The 16,646-nt window shown below is 44.1% G+C and overlaps 1 protein-coding gene across 1 annotated transcript in view; it reads left to right on the forward strand.

The window, feature by feature from the left end:
• Positions 1-16,646, forward strand: part of CTDSP2 (CTD small phosphatase 2) — a 29,068-nt gene that overhangs the window by 5,741 nt on the left and 6,681 nt on the right. The window contains exons 2-4 of the mRNA XM_036759341.1: positions 13,310-13,458; positions 14,842-14,880; positions 15,540-15,641. Coding sequence (XP_036615236.1) covers positions 13,310-13,458; positions 14,842-14,880; positions 15,540-15,641 — 290 coding nt within the window. The remainder of the gene's footprint in view (positions 1-13,309; positions 13,459-14,841; positions 14,881-15,539; positions 15,642-16,646) is intronic.

The following is a 16,646-nucleotide window of genomic DNA, read 5'->3' on the forward strand; positions in this document are numbered from 1 at the left end:
AAAAACAGAACACGTTAAATTGACAGTCTGAACTGAAGGGTTAGACTAGCTAATCTAGAAGGTTGATTTTGGGTCTAGACCCATAAGATCCTATGAACTCAGGTTCCTCATCCTTCATTCTGTGGGAGTAAAAAGGAAAGCTTATATATCTTGGCTGGCCAGTTCCATGTACCACATAAGAGGGAGCAGTAAATTTGTTCTGAGTTGGTTGAATCCCCAACTTCTGAATTCAAGAAGGAGGGCAGGAATACCCTGGAATCCCTGCTTCTTCCCTCCTAAAGGAAACAGCAGAAATTGTGCTGAGTGCTACTAAACTCCAAGTAGAGTTTACCTGGTAAGTTACTTTAGCCCCTAAAAATGCTCGGTGCATGGTATCTCTTCTGTGCATCTGTCCTGCAGCCTGCTTTGGCTCTTGACATATGATCTGATTTGGTATTCTGTCACTTTGCTCCTTGCCACCCTAATCATCCCAGAGCAACAAATGTGATTCCAGCACATGTGGAAGCCAGGCTCACTTCAAGCCAAGGGGTATTTACAGGAAATCACAGATTGAAAAAAACTTGGGGGGGGTGGGAAATCATTGAGTTATAAGTGGAATAGCATGCACACACACACCCCCTCCAGAAGGAGGGTAGGGGGCAAGTCTGGGACATTGGAAAAGTGAGCATAAGGGAGGTAATAATAATGATGGTTCACAGTCATATATCACTGAAAGGTTTAGAAAGTCTTGTCTTCGTAACAACCCTATATGGTAGGTGATAAAAGGGTCATTATCTCCATTTTACAGGTGAGCAAACAGAGAGGTGAGTGACTTCCCCCATCCACAAACTCAGATCTTCAGTATTTCACTGACTCTCTGAGCTACCTTCTGAAGGAACATCCTGTGGCCTGGGATGGTAGAGTAGAAAGAGCATAGGGCTTGAAGTCAGAAGGCCTACATGAGGGTGACTTTGTCACCTACTTCCTGCGTGACCTCAGGCAGGTCACTCCACCTCTCTGACTTGGAGTATTACATTACATGGTCTCTAAAGGCCTTTTTAACTCGAAAATCTTACGTTCACATGACCCAGGAGTTTCAGCCAGTCTAGATGAAGCTATATTAGATGAAGGGACCAGAGCAGAAAGAGGAAAGAATTTAATGACTCTAAGGACTATGCAAAGACATGCTTAAAAATGGGCTATTTTTCTTTAATTTGGTTGAGTCCCTGTTCCTCTTATATAAGTAAAGAATGTTAGTGGGGAGAGGGAAGACTCTTGCTTTGTTTGCCTTTGTGGAATCTGAACCTTCCTCGTGGCAGAGAACACGGGCTCTTTGCCTGCCACCAGATCAGCCTCCTAAGCCAGTCTCTTCTTTAGAGGGGGACAGAAATCCCTATAGCTAAATGTTCCTACTGGGAGATAGATACCTTTTTATTGGCCTATCTTTTTTGGCCTTGAGCACAGCCATGTCAAGGACCTTAAGTTTTAATGCAGGCTATTTGTTTATAATGAGAAAGGGTAATAATAATTCAGAAAGAACTCATGATACCTGAGTTGGGTAAAGCAATTAAAGGATAATTGCTTTTTGTAAGGGTGTATGTACACATATATACATATACGTGTGTACGTGTGTGTGTGTTTAAAAGATTTCTCTCCAGCTCAGGTTGGGCCTGCCTGACTTATTTAGCTAAAATTCTAAAAGCCAAACCCAGCCTACCATGACTCTCATGGGCATCCTTGGATCTCCGCTCAGCTTGTCGACCTTCATCCTGGCCCAAACTGGTGCTTTCTCTATGCCAGGCTTTAATTTTTAAAAGCTGCCGGGTTGACTGGCTACTATTTACTCTTCCTTCATGAGAAACTACAGACCAGCCCCCTTTTGCTCCCTAAGCTTCTGGAACTCAGAAGAACCCCACCAAAGGCTATCTGCTCTTTGATCTTGTTGGGTAGTTTGAGTTCAAAGGATGTCCTAGACATAACAATCCACCATGGTACATCCATAGTCTAAAACCCCCAGGCCCAAAAGTTCTTAATAATTACCAATTTGCAGCAAGCAAGAGAAAAAGGAAATACAGTAATCAGGACATATGAACTGGTAGAAGCAAATTTCCCATCATTTAAAAAATTGTACTCCTTTTTCCTCCACATACCTTCCAGGCTGTTCAGCACCCCACTAAAACAAGCTTAGATATAAACAAGGAGTCACACTTCCATTTCCGCTTGAACTGACTAGATTTTTCGATTCCAGCCAAGACCTCAGAAGAGCAGAAATAATAGGTGGTAACTGAAATGGCCAGTGAGGAGGAGTGTTTTTATCTCCAGGGCCTGCCAGGCAGACTTCTTTCTGCATCTCCTGAAGGTAGAGTGGCCCCCAGCACCACCACAAAGGAAGAGCTTTCTCTCCCTTGACCATCAAAACATCTACTCCGCTGCCTTCTGGGAGTTGGCATTTGGTACCTGTGCAGGGGTTCGGTGGAAGTAAGTAAAGTATCTGAGGAAGGTCTTGATGCCACTGCTGTTCATATTGGATTTGGGGGTAAATGTCACCACATTTTCTAGTGTGTCTACTTGTTTTTTTCTAAATACTTAATGTCCAGACAGTCTTTCCATCCTTGTCTGTTCAAAGGGATATTAAATTTCAGTTTTATTAAATTCAACAAGTAGTATTCAATGTCTTCTGTGTGTAAGCACTAGAGCTAAGATAAAGATTAAAAAAATAAAATCCTGCCAGCCCTCATAGAGCTTACATTCTAGTAAGAATACTGAAGGAAAGGAGAATGCTTTCCCATAGGAGCACATGGATGTAGAGCAGAAAAGGACCTTAGCAATCAGCTAATTTAGTACATCCCATTTTACAGATGAGGTAATGAGGCCCAAGGACCCACACACAGTGACACAGTAAGGTGGCAGAAACAGGCTTGAACTTGGGTCATTTGACTCTAATTCCAGCATTCTTTCCACTGGATTATGCTACCTGCCACTTGAGTTTCTGAATTTTCTTCCCTGGTGTGACTATCTGGATATCTTACAAAAGCCCTAGGGCCACCTAGATGAGGAAGTGAGTCTAGAAAAGACCCAGCAGGAAGCCTGTGTTCCCAGCCTTTATCTGGACTGGATAAAATAAATGCATCAGCATTTATTTTAAGCATTCTACAGCTGCTCTTCCCTCTGAGTTGTTTGGACAGCTACTTCTTGAGAGGCTGATGCTGAAATCTGACAGAAAGTGTCTTATATCTCAGAAATTACCAGGATTTTTCCCCTTAGATGAACAGATCTCTGCTCTTTTAGGAATCCCTTTGGGGGAGGAGAGTCCCTCTCTTCCTCCTTGATGGGACTCTTGTCAGAAGGATGGAAAGGCCTGGTGCTCTAGGGTCCACCAGCATCAAAGGAAATGGGCATCCAGTTATATAGTAACCATTGCAGAGAGAGGTGGATATGTACATCTGTTTTCAGCTCACTCAAGATATCTACTGACCCAAGGAATGGCTCTTCTCCCTCCCACCCCAGTTCCCCAGGGAAAATTGAACTAAACAGAGCCCAGTGCTTAGTAAATACCAGGAAAGTTTTATTTCTCATCTGCCCTCATCCCTGCTTAGTGCATAGACCTTTTTACAAGTATCCATCAGACTTTGAATTGAGTTAGTGGTTTTTGTTTTTGTCAGAGCTATTGAAAAGTTGACACTATATAGATATCATTTGGGGAATCCTGAAGCTGCCATCTCTAGAACCAGAATTGTAGTGCCATTTAATGATGCTAAGTGGGCAGGGAAGGAGACCAGGGGCCAAAGCAATGACTCTAACACCACACCCACATCCATTTCAAGACTAGGTTAGTCAGCAGTTAGTTATGCATCCTGGGGCATCTCTAGTTGTCCTGATGAATGTCAGGCCACTGGACCCAGATGGCTCTGGAGGAGAAAGTGAGGCTGGTGACCTTACACAGACCTCACTCAATCAAAGTCAACTGCAAGTCATGTCATCATCTCCTTGATGTCGTGGTCCTCTTCAATAACGAAGGACAAACACCACAACAACACAAGGTTAGTCAGAAGATTTGCGTTCTGGATCCAGGACTCCCTTGGCTTGTCCATGGCCCAGATGCTAGGGAAGTAAAGGCAAAGGAGAGATTGAGCACAGCATCAGCTTCCCAGAGGGAAAGGGTGATGTTGAGGACAAGATCTTCTTCATGGCTGCCATTCCATATGAAAAACCTCAACTGAGAGAGAACCTCCATATCTCACGAGGTGCAAAAGTCCTCTGCGGCTTATTTAAACAAGTAGAAACTGAGGAGACCTAGAAAAGGTAGCTGTTTGCTCCTCCTCCTCCTCCCTTTACTGAAGAAGGAAACTGCACATCTAGTCCCCAGTTTCTTCTTGTTCTAGCATCCTCAGGTGGCTTAGAAAGACTTAGGATCGCAGCTGTAGAACTAGAAGGAACCTCAGAGGCCATCTAGTCCAACCTCCTCATTTTGCAGATGAGGAAATTGAGGCCCATGGAGGTGAAGTGACTTGACTGGGGTCATACAGGTAGCATCAGAGACAGGATTTGAACTAGGGTCCTCTGACTCCAGAGCTAGTGCCCTTTGCACTTAGCCCTGCTGTTTTCTGCTTGACAGTATTTCCTTTGATACAGCGCTGCCCTGTCCTCAACTTCAGATTCCAGCTGTGGTCTCTGAGCTTGCTCCTTGCCCATGCTTCCTAGTATCTCACCTAGTATTTAGAGGTAACTATCCTGACACTTAACATTTCAGGGCACCTCCCCCCAGAGATTGCTAGAGTGATTCCTCAAAGAGAGCCAGGGTAGTAATCTGTCTTTTGGAGGAAAGGAGGGTACAGTGCACAGATCCTGAGAAAGTTGTGCCCTGGCCCCAAGATCCAAGGCATTGAGCCAATGGCAAGATGGAAATGCTCCAAATTTTCTTCCTCTGCCAGTAGCCTAGGGGAGTCCCCTTGAAGAGGCCATTTTGTGGTCAAATCCTAGCGTGTTCTTTACTTAACCATCAAGAGGAACCTGTTGGGGGAGAGGATGGAGAGAAAAGATGTTTGAGGGAATGAACCAAGAAAAAACATACCTCTCTGACTTCCATGCTGCTTATATTCTCAGACAGTAAAGAACTTTCAGAAACCTACTTTGGTTTGGTCCTGAACCAGTGTTTGGGCAACACCATTGCTGAGGTGTGAGGCGGGGGTCTATAGGTGGCAACATTGCCAACATTCAGAAGAGGATTAAATATTTCAGATCATTCCTGGCAGGTGGCATTTCTGCCCTTAAAAAAAGTCTGTGTGTGTATATGTGTGTGTGTGTGTGTGTGTGTGTGTGTGAGAGAGAGAGAGAGAGAGATGGGAACCAAATGACCCAGTTAGGTTTTTTTATCGATGCTTCCCTCTTATTCAAAGATACTGACCATCCAACTAAATACATTATGGCAGTGGATACCTGTTTGGCAGATTTCTTTAAGTGGGGATTACATGTGGGTTTTCTGTAACCTTGCCTTCAGTACAATATAGGCTTGAATCATAGTATTTTAGAGCTAGAAGGAATTTTAAGGATCAAGTCCAATCTATTTGATTTTTTTTTCTCATTAGCATAAGACTCCTGTGAATAAGTTAACTGAAGGGTGGAGTTCTGAGAGAGGGTCAGGGGATCATCAGAAATAGGCTTTTATTCCGTCCTAGCACCAGTTGGGCATCTGCCTCTTTTACACTTTGTGTACTGTTCTTCAGGACCTCTATCCAGTCTTGTGGGAGGTCTCATGCCCTCCTACTGTGAAGCCTGTGCTTGTGGCCAACTGGTGGTGCTCCCTCCTCCCAGGCTGGGTCTGCTGTACCTCCCATCCTGAAAACAGATGTCAGAATCCGAGAAAGCAGGTGTTTGACAACAGCTTGACTTGCCAACGTGGGGATTCTCCCAGTGCCAGAACACTCCTGATCCGAAGAGGTGCCTAGAGGGATCATGGACTTCCTTTAGGAGGGAAAATTAAGAACGTTCATGAAATAGGAGTTGGAAAAAGAGAAATGAGGAGTTGGCTCCCTGGAGAAGACTTCCCAACCTCACTCTTCTTCAGCCTTTGGAAGCAATTAGCTTATAGTAAAATGACGGACCTGGTGTGTGCTATATAGAGTAGTCAGAAGTGTCCAGTGTCCCTGGCCCAGAGCAGTCTTCTTCCCTGACTGAAGGGAACATCTTCCCCTTAGCCCCAATGTACCCTAGCCCTGGCCCTCCCCCTCCCATATACCCTGCTTGAAGATAGACAGCTCCTTGCACCTGGCTTTGAGGAACACAAAGCTGAGCCTGGACTGAAAGGAATGATTTGAAAGGCTAATTGACTGAAGTTTCAGATCCCACTCTGGTGTGTAGTTGCCCTCTTACCCTTTAAACCAGCCAAACAAAGCCAGAATTGAGGGCCCCCCACCCCTCCCAGCCCCCATCGGCTGCTCTGTATGGTCCTTGCACTCCTCCCGAATGGTCTCTGCTCTGCAGAGCAAACCCAGGGAGGTCAGTGAGACTGGGCTGGAGCAGAGTTCCCCAACCCCTGAACATTTCTTTGCCTGCTCAGGCAGAGCAGAACTTAGGCTGGAGCAGGAGGGTCTATAAGCTCACTTATCAGCCCATGGCATTTTCTTGCTAGCCTCTCTTGCCCTCAAGTGTGTCATAATCTACAGGAAGAGTAAAATAATTGAGTATCTTTGCCCAAATTAAGAGTACTTTGAATTTGTGTAGCACTTTGCCCAAGTTACTTTTAGGGGCAACATAGCTCTTTTGGCCCTCATAATAATAAGATCATCATTATCACCATTTATAGATGAAGAAACTGAGGCGTAAAGCCTCCAGGATTTGCCCCCTAAACCCACACCTGATTGGGTGTTGTTTCCATTACACTAAGGCAAGGCCTGGGTACCTTCATGTTTTACCTCTCCAGAATAAAAATTCAAGGCCCTTTTATCACTCTTTAACATGAAACGGTATGAATTGTTAGTGTTACATGGCAAGGTGAGGGCCAGGCATAAAGGAACAGGTCCTCCAAAACTAAAACTTTGGGGAGAATTGAGGGAAGCAAAAGATGAAGCATTCAAACAAACAAAGCCAAGACCACAGACAGACTCCCTCCTCCACCCTTCCCACTGCCCAATTGTGAGTGTGAAATTGACTTTGCTCACTGCTCTAGAAGATCTACCTTTTGTTTCATTTCCTTCAGGACCATGGTCCTTTTTAAATCATGGATCGGGCCTGGTCTTGCCTTTGGGGTCAAAGCTCTTTGTGTCTTCTAAAGTTCATCAACTGATGATCTTTGTTACACTTCCCTGAGATCCTCAATCCCTTGAGATTTTAGAGCTTGGAGGGAGGAAAGGCCCTGGCCAGCTGATCTGAACATAGGCCCAACACTGCTAATCTTGCTAGTCAGACAGAACTGTCTAACTAGAGGAGGAGCTTAAAGGGCCTGGCCAATGCCCTTCTGTGACCCAGAGCCAGCTAACTTCCCCCCTTTCGCTCCCTGACTCTTAGGATGACTTCTGTCCTTAGAAAATGCTGAATGCTTTTTTGGTCTGTTTTGTTATGTAGAGGAGCTCAGGATGTTTGACTTTTAAAAAAAACATTAGGCAGAGAGCTAAGTCTCCAGCTGTGGACTATGGTTCTGGTCTTAATCTTTGAGCTGTGTCTCCCTCTTCTTTGCTGTGTCATTGCCGTCAGAGGAGAGCAGATATAAAAAATGACTGCCTTAGTCAGAACTAGATTTCTAGTTATATAATACACACACACACACACACACACTCTCTTTTTAAAATTAAAACAACAGAAAAAGCCAATGAGCTTTACCCTTAAGTACTTGCTGCTGTGTTCTGTGTCTGAACAGTTGGCTTTATGTAGACATTCAGTAGAGATGGAGTGAGAGCACCAAGTATCACTTCAGCCATCTTATACTTAGACCTTGGAAATGCCTAAAACCAAGATTTTATGGGATCCTTCCAATTCTGAGATTCTAGAATGGAGCTAGGCAGATAGAAATGAGCCTCTATGGTTGAAGCACTGAGAAAACCAAATGGTAGGATGATTGCTGGTAAGATGTTTACTGTTTCCATGATTTTAGATACTGGACTAATCTAAGAGAACTCTGGCCCCAGCCCACCTTAGGTGGTAGATGGACAGCAGAGAGTACAGGGGAAGAGAGCACTCTGAACTTTGCTGGTTGGAAAGCTTGTGGGTACTTAAACCATCTGTTTGTGGTCTCTCTATCACCCCAGGCTGCACCTGCCGGAAATCCTCTATCTTTCATGTTGTTGTTCTTGTTGAATGGGAGTTAAGTTACTGAGCAGGGTTGTCTGGTAGCTAGTGCTGACGGGTAGCTGTCCTACTCCTGCTTCATTCTTGGTCCAAAAGAGTAGTTCCTAGTTTTGTCTTTTCTCAGAAGAGGCTGTCATAGAGGCTGCTCTTAAGAAGTGGAAACTACTGCTCTAAGAATCCAGTTCTGGTAAGGCAGAGGATGAAGACTCCGGGTGAACATTTGGGGCCAGAATCCATGAGCTGTCTGTGATCTTTCCAAGTGCTTCACCTTCTATGCTTCATCCTTTCTCTACTGCGCCACCAAAAAAAAATCCATCAACACCACAGGGGCTTATGTTGAATCTCTGCCCTACAAAGACTGAGACATTTATTTAGTCTTTGATTTTCTTGCTTCCATGTAACTTTCACTTAGGGCAAACCAGTTGGCTCGGTGGCAATAGGCAGAGTGGAAAACAGTAACTCTGACCTGGAATGGTGACCACTGCATTCTTCTTAAACAGAGATAATATTTATACTGCCTACCTGTAGGGCATTGTAAAGAAAGTGACTTTGACTTCATAGACACTAGATAAATCTTAGCTATTACTACCATATTATGCTTGTTTGAGATGGCCCAGTGGATCTGGTTTCCAATCCCAGCTCTGTGTGACATTGGATAAGTTACTCTTTGGACCTCGTTTTCCCCCTGTGTAAAATGAAGGGTCTGGATCAGGTCTTAGTTCCTTTGTAACTCAGAATTGATGATCAATGGCCTAACAGACCTAGGATAGACTACGGAACTCAGGACATTTCAGATGTGAATTTCCTTTCGAATAAATCCCTTATAGATAGTAAGGCTTGTTGGAGCCTTGGCCACATTTGCTGTGCTGAATGGGTCTCTTGCACCACCTGCTGACTAGGAGTTAGCATTGCTTGGTTCTTGAGACCACAAGCAACTTTTCATTAGCTGTGCTAATTGAGAGAGAGCAAAGTAAGAGATATTCAGAAATGGAAAATAACTTTTAAGTCATTTTTGTTTCTGTCCATCAGCAAGCATTTGTTAAAGTGAAAAGTTCTATAAAAAGGAAGGAGAGTGCAAAGACAAAAGTAAAAAGTCCGGCCCTTAAGGAGCTTATATACTAAAAGGAGAGATAATATGAATATACACAAAATAAATACAAGTCAGTTTCCGAAAGGAGGGAGGACACGGGGCCAAGGGGATCAGGGCAGGTTTCATGGAGAACATGAGGTTTAGAATGATTCTTGAAGGAAGAATTTCAAGGGGGTGAAAGTGACGAAGGAGTGTATTCCAGTCATACCGGTCAACCAGTGCAAAGGCACAGAGAATCACAGGTAAAGAAAAAAAAACAAACCAGTGGCTGGACCATAGAACATAGAAAGGAGAGGAAGAACCCTTTAAAAGGTAAGAAGGAGCAAGCTTCTCATGAGCACCAGTACCAGACAGTGAAATTTATACTTGATCCTAGAAGTAATAAGAAGCCACTGGAGTTTACTGGTGAGGGGAAACCTGGTCATATCTGTACCTCAGAAAACTCATGTTAGAGGCTATGTGGAGGATGGATAGGAGTAGGGAGACAGTATTGCAATAGTTGAGGTGAGGTGAGAGGTAATGAAGGGTAGCTATGTGAGTGGCAAAAGACGGATGGATGCTAGAGATGTCACATAGATAGAAACATTTTCCATGAGTGGATATGTGCGATAAGTAAGAGCGAATAGTGAAAGATGACTCCACGGTTGTAAACCTGACTGACTAGAAGGATGGTAGTACGTTCAATAGTAATAGGGAAATCAAAAGAGGAATGAGTTTGGGGGGTGGGGGGAATGAGATCTGTTTTGGACATGTTGATTTTAGGATGCATCCATTTCAAAGTGTCTGCTAGACGGTGGTATGAGATTAGAGCTCAGAAGAAAGTGTAAGGCCGGATATATAAATCTTGGAATCATCTGCATTGAGGCAATAATTGAACTCACAGGAGCTCAGGTTGCCCAAAAAGCAAAGCGAGAAAAGGTCTAGAACTGGATCTAGGGTACACCCACAGTTAGGGGATGGGATGTCAGGTAGGAGGAAAGCCAAAAGAGAAATGTGTCAGGAAAATCCAAAAAGGACAATATATCCAAGAGGAAAAAGCAGTTAATAGGGTCAGATGCTGGAGAAATGTCTCAAAGGATGAGGTTTAAGAACAGTCCATTAAGTTTAGCAATTTAAAGACCAATGGCTAACTTTGGGGAGAGCAATTTCAGTTGAATGGTGAGGTCAGAGGCCAAATTGATGAGGGTATAGAAGAAAGTGAAGGGCCAAGCATGGTGTCTAACAACTGTAATCTCTACTACTGGGAAGGCTGAGGCTGGGGAATCTCCTGAGCTCTGGAGTTCAGAGCTGTGATGGGGTTAGCTAATCCAAGTGTCCATACCAAGACAGAAATTGAACAGGTCCAAGCTCCCGTGCTGAGCAGTAGTTGAGATTGGGCTTGTGAATAGCCACCGCACTTCCAGGATGAGTGAGATAGAGAGGGGATGGAGGAAGTGAAAATATCAAGTAATAGATTTTATTTCTCAAGGAGTTTGGCTGAAAGTGGGAAAGAGAGTGAGGATATCTATCTAATAGTCATTAGGTAGTGGGGATGGCAAGTTCTTGTGAGGGTTTTTCAAAGATAGGGAAGACTTGGGTATATCGGTAAGCAGCAGACAAGGAGCTAGTAGACACCAGAAATCAGAGGTGGAGATGATAGTGTACACAATTTACTGGAGGGGAAGGAATCAAGGCTACAGGTAGAGGGGTTGACCTTGATGGGAAGGGCCACCTCTTCATCTGAGACCAGAGTAAAGACAGAATAGCAGGAGATGATATCAGAAGACTTTAAGATAAAGATAGAGGGAGAAGAGGGAGCCTTGATTTACTCAGCTAAGTAGTGGAGAATGTGGGAGGAGCAGGGGTGTGGACAACTTGAGAACAGACGAGGAGGGTGAATAGCTACAGTGATGAAGGGGGATGGAGCTGAGTGGGGGAAATTCGCATCATTGCGTGATTTCCTCCAGCTGAACTCAGCAGCCCGGTATATTAGAGCAGCCCAGAGCTGTTTTGCTAAGGCCTGAGCAGTGATAGGATGAGGGGCAAAGGCACCTACCTGAACTGGTTAACTTTAGAGTTGAGATTGGGAAAGGAGGAGCATGTGGCCAGAGCAGGGGTGATGCCATGGGAGGAAAGTACTGAGGGGGTGGAGAGATTGGAAGAGATAGTGAAGATAAAAAATAGATTTAAGAGGAGTTAGGTTTAGGAAGAGAGGGACCAATAAGACAGTGTGAGTGAATAAGGAAGTTGAGGGTTCTTAATCCTGTAAGTGAACACTTAGAGGTGATGAAAAGATTAAGGGTGTGACCATCCCTGTGTATCACTGAGGTAGAATGGAGGATAGGTCGGGGGAATTGAGTAGAGTGAGGAACTTGGAAGTTAGGCTGAATGAAGGAACAGTATGTTCACGTCCTTAGGGTCAGGGCAGGACTTGTTATGGAGGGGGAGTATGTGACCCAGAATACATTGAGAAAATAGGAGAAATGTCTGAAGGGCAATAGATAACTATGACCAGGATCTGGATTGGCCCATAAACTGGGATAGAGTGAACCTCAAAAAAAGAAGTTGCTGCAACTGGGAGAAGAAATGCTCTGACTCCTCTTTCTGGCATCAGTGATTTGGGGGGAGGCAGAGGGTGGTAGTGAGAGAGAAGATGCGATCAGTACTGGAAAGGATGATGAAGAATGTAGTATAGGAGTCGGGGTATGAAGAGTGAACCAGGTCAGTGTGTGGTAGGAAATGGAAGAAACACGAGAGAAAGAAATCTAAAATGAAGGGAAGTTTGTTATTTATAAAGCAGGAATTGCAGAGGTAGATCTGAGGTGGGACATTTTGGATACAGGATTGAGGTGGAAAGGGACAAGAGATGTGTCTTACTTTAAGTAATGCTTTCAGTCCTCCCCCAGACCATGAGCTAGCTAGTAAAAATGTCAGCCCCATTTTACAGATCAGGAAACGAAGACGTAGAGAAGTAGAGTCGTTCGCCTGAGGTCATCAAGATAGTGGTAGATCTAGGGTTTGAATCTAGGTCTGCTGACCCTAAGTCAGTGCTCTTTCCACTGCACCAGACTGCGTAACAAGTGTGGCTGACTAACCCACTATGTTTTTCTAGACAGAGACTAGGTCTCTGGCACATGGGGTAGACCCCCTGTGGTGGATTTATGACAGGAAGTGAACAAGAGTTGCATAGGATGAACAGACATGGATAGGTTCAGATCTACATTGAAGAGAGTGAGATCAGAAGTACATTGTAATCTTGGGTTCATCTTACAGGTAATGCTCTGCTTAACCTAATGTTAAATTAACTGTATTTCTTAGATTTAAATTGGTTAGATGGTAAAGAAACACAGTGTGCTGAGCAAAGGTGAGCAAGGCATCCAGGAACTGTTATAGGTAGCCATTGCAAGTGGATAATCCATATTGAGTAATTGAATGTTAGTTATACATCTTCCAAGGAAATTGGCTGTGGGGGAGAGGATTCAAAGGAAAATAAAGCTTAATCCTCAGAGTTTGTGGTTTTTCCAGGGGCTTTTAGCCTGATGCTGAATGGGAACTCCACTTTGGGTAAATCAACTAATGGGCTGGGAAATCTGACCCTTCTTTATTGGAGAGGGATGGTTGTACCTGAAACACTTTGGTTTTGTGTCACAATTACTGCCATTTCTTTGGTCTTCATCACTTTGTGAATGGCTCAACATAGTGCGTGCCAGAAGCCACAGCTCTAGGGTAAAGTAGCACATCAAGTTGGGAACAGGATGCCTGAGCTCCTGCCCTGGCTTCATTTTCTGGGACTAGGAGCAAATCCTCAGTACCTCAGTCCCTTGCCCTAGCACCTTTGAGCTTCTCTGCCCACTGAGTAAGGATGCTGGGGGAATAAATAAGTACAAGAGACTCTTCCCTTATGGGCATCCCTAGGAATGGGAGGAGTGGTATCCAGATGTGTGCACTGCAGTTCACACTTTATCACCGTCTCTGTTTTAGGTCTGGTCTCCAAGTCCTCTCCCAAGAAGCCTCGTGGACGTAACATCTTCAAGGCACTTTTCTGTTGCTTCCGTGCCCAACATGTTGGCCAGTCAGGCTGCAGCAATGAGCTTGCCTCGTATAAGGAGGAAACCAACACTATTGCCAAGGTAATAAGGATGCCCTGAGAAGTAGGGGTGGGATTATAGAGGAAGGACTGTGAGAATGAAAAGCCCTGGCCTAAAGTAGACAGAAGTAGTTCCTTAAAGTTGTCTGCCATTTTTCTGATTCTGCATGTTCAGGCTATCACGTGTGACTGCTGGGTGCCAGCCACTGTTGCCTTGACCCCATGACTCCGTAACCCACTTACATCCCTAGTTGACTGCCCCAATAGAACTTAGGAAATCATGGTCCCTCCCTCTTGGTAGTTGCCTCTGTCAGGTCAGCTGCAAAGCTCAAAACCCACACCCATATTCTCTTCCTCAAAAAAATCAATCCCCAAGTCTTACTTCCTTTAATGAAGGCCTTCCATGATTAACCTCACCTACCTCAACTCCTTCCTTTACGTATAGCATTCTCCTTAGCATTTAATGGACTTAGCTTATACTAATTAATCTGCATTTCTGTATAGTAGACTTTGCAGCATTAACTCTTTTTTTTTTCCTCAGAGAAATCCTCTACAATCCTCAGAGAAAGAGAACATGTCTTCTATCTTCATGTCCCCGTGGCCAGATCTAGCCAATTTAGGATAGCAGCTTTTACACCCCTTTGTAGCTTTTGAGTTTTTTAGACTTGGGGTTATGGTTGTCCTAAGAATTTGAACTTATGCTTCACATTTTTGGGGACCATCTTCCTGAGACAAAACAGCATTTAGAAAGCAAATTAATAAAAATCATTTTCAAAAAAAAAATCATTTTCCTCTACAATGACTATCATTCAGTGTTTCCAAGGATAGAGTAAGTTTGGGTAGGCCATCAGGACCCTTACTGTACCAATCCCAGTCACAATAAAGTTTTAATAAAATATCTTAAAAAAAACCCAACTGTTCCAATTATCATATCCCTGGGAAATATGTGATACATATGCTTACATAGGAGCAAAGCAAGAGACCAAAATTCAGATATTATGAGTGAGCTCAGACTTTGAATCTATCCCTTACACACATTATGTCCTGGGCCAGTCCCTTAATCTAGCTCTGTTCCTTAGTATCTTTTTTTAAAAAATAGAGGGAGCTGAGAATTCACAGGTTAGTCCCAGGAAATGTGTGAACAGGAACTATGTTTCATTTAGACCCTGGTACCCACTTTACTTCTTTTGTAGCTGCCCATGTCTCCAAAGGTCTCTTTTGCATAACTAGTTTGGCTTTAGCTCTAGGGAGCCACCTTACACTGCTCTGAGGAAGAAGTTATAATATTGCTTCTCATTTCCACCAGGTGGTTGAAATATGAAGGGGAAGTGCTTTTTAGGGTGGGTGTCTGAAACAGAAGACTCAGAACACTGGAAGGGGAAAACAGGAGCTTCTTTCACTGACACTTTTCCCTTTCTCTTTCTAGTCAGATCTGCTCCAGTGTCTTCAGTACCAGTTTTACCAGGTATTTAAATTCTAGTAGTGCCATTCTAAGTCTGGCCCTGAGACAAACAAGTGCCCAGGCCAACTTCCTGCCCTCTGGCGAGCTTTATAGGAATAAAGCTAGAAAATCCCTGGTGTTGGCTTTGGGGCATTGAAGCTCTTGTCTCTATTGGACAGTGAGTACATTATGGGGGCAGGGATGTAGTGGTGGTGCTGGTGGTGGTAAAGAATGCTTCCTTCTCAGAGCCTCTAGCTCTAAGAATTTAGGGAGCAAAGTATTTTTACTAATGCTACAAGCCCTTCCATCTTGAAATTGATGACCCTGCCCCATATGCCAAAATGACAGTTCTTCCTGTGGCCAATTCTCTATCCCAGGGAGAACTTGTCAGGTTTCTCCCCTCTGGACCTTGTGTCTGGGGGAGGTTAGGAAACTAGGGAGTCTTCTCTGCCTAGAGTTTTCATGAAGACTTTTTAAAATTCTTTATCCAGTCCACCCATTGGCTCCTTTCTCTTCTCAGGGTTTCATCTTCTAGGTGGATCCTAAAGTCTGTTCTCTTGCTTAGCCAAACTTTCATACCACTGGGCAGGCTGTGGCAGTGCTTCTGTCCTTCCCAGTTTTCCTGAGGGAAACCTAGTTTTCTCATTTGGAGAAGTCATAGTAGCTTGAGTTTTTGTTTTCAGATCCCAGGAACATGCCTGCTTCCAGAGGTGACACAGCAAGATCAAGGAAGAATCTGTGTGGTCATTGACTTGGACGAGACCCTCGTGCATAGTTCCTTCAAGGTAATCTGACTTCTCAGGCCCCCTTGCTATTCCTGTGTTCAGCTTGGGAGGTTAGCATGATCACTGAGATGGAAGTAAGGAGAATGCAGGCAAAAGCTAGAAGAGTATCTTACACATAGTAGGTGATTAATAAATATTTGTTAGATGAGAACGAGGGACAGACAGGCAGGAGGGAGAGTTCCCTTTGCTATTTTGTTGTGTACCTCAGCTTCCCAAGTTCTGTGACTACTAGATAAATATCTGGACCCACATCAGTTAGGTTTAACTCACCCTCCACTAAGCCAAACACAAGTTAATGCTGTTGTCACCTAACTCAGGGTATAGGCCCTAGGTCTAAATAAGTTGAATAAAGCCCTCTTTTCTTTCCTTTCTCCATCCATTTTTTTTTTGGAGAGAAGTCAGGGCAATTGGGATTAAGTGACTTGCCCAAGGTCACACAGCTAGTAAATGTGTCAAGTGTCTGAGGCCAGATTTGAACTCAGGTCCTCCTGACTCCAGGGCCAGTGCTCTACTCACTGTACCACCTAGCTTCCCCCTTTTCTTGCCTTTCTCTTAGTTTTCATGAGAATCTTTTCAGTTTCACCTAAATACTGACGAAACAGCAACAACAGCAACCTTAGTGGGGCAGAGGGGAAAGGCAACACAAGTAGAAATGTCTGGCCAGGAATGAGCATAGCACCTAATTAAGATATACCCTGCTTAGTTCAGGGGAGAAAAGAGAGAAAGAAAGAATCTTCCTTTAGGCTTCCAAGTGTTCAAACAACATTCTTTTTCATGCCCAGGAAGAGAAAGCAGTGATGAAAATATGGAGGCATGGGTGTGGTGTGGGCCCTATATTGCTAGTTGCTAAGGTGCTTGATGTGGGGTTTGCAGTACTCTAAGCATGAGTGGCCTTTTGGGCTTTTGTTTTTCTTACCAAACAATAGCAGAGGAGGAATCCTCCTTGCCATTTTTACCAGGAGGTCCAAGACTGACTCGCTGAGAATAGGCTCCCCATTTTCTGCT

This window comes from Trichosurus vulpecula, chromosome 5 (genome assembly GCF_011100635.1).
Source record: "Trichosurus vulpecula isolate mTriVul1 chromosome 5, mTriVul1.pri, whole genome shotgun sequence".
In the NCBI taxonomy this organism is placed as follows: domain Eukaryota; kingdom Metazoa; phylum Chordata; class Mammalia; order Diprotodontia; family Phalangeridae; genus Trichosurus; species Trichosurus vulpecula.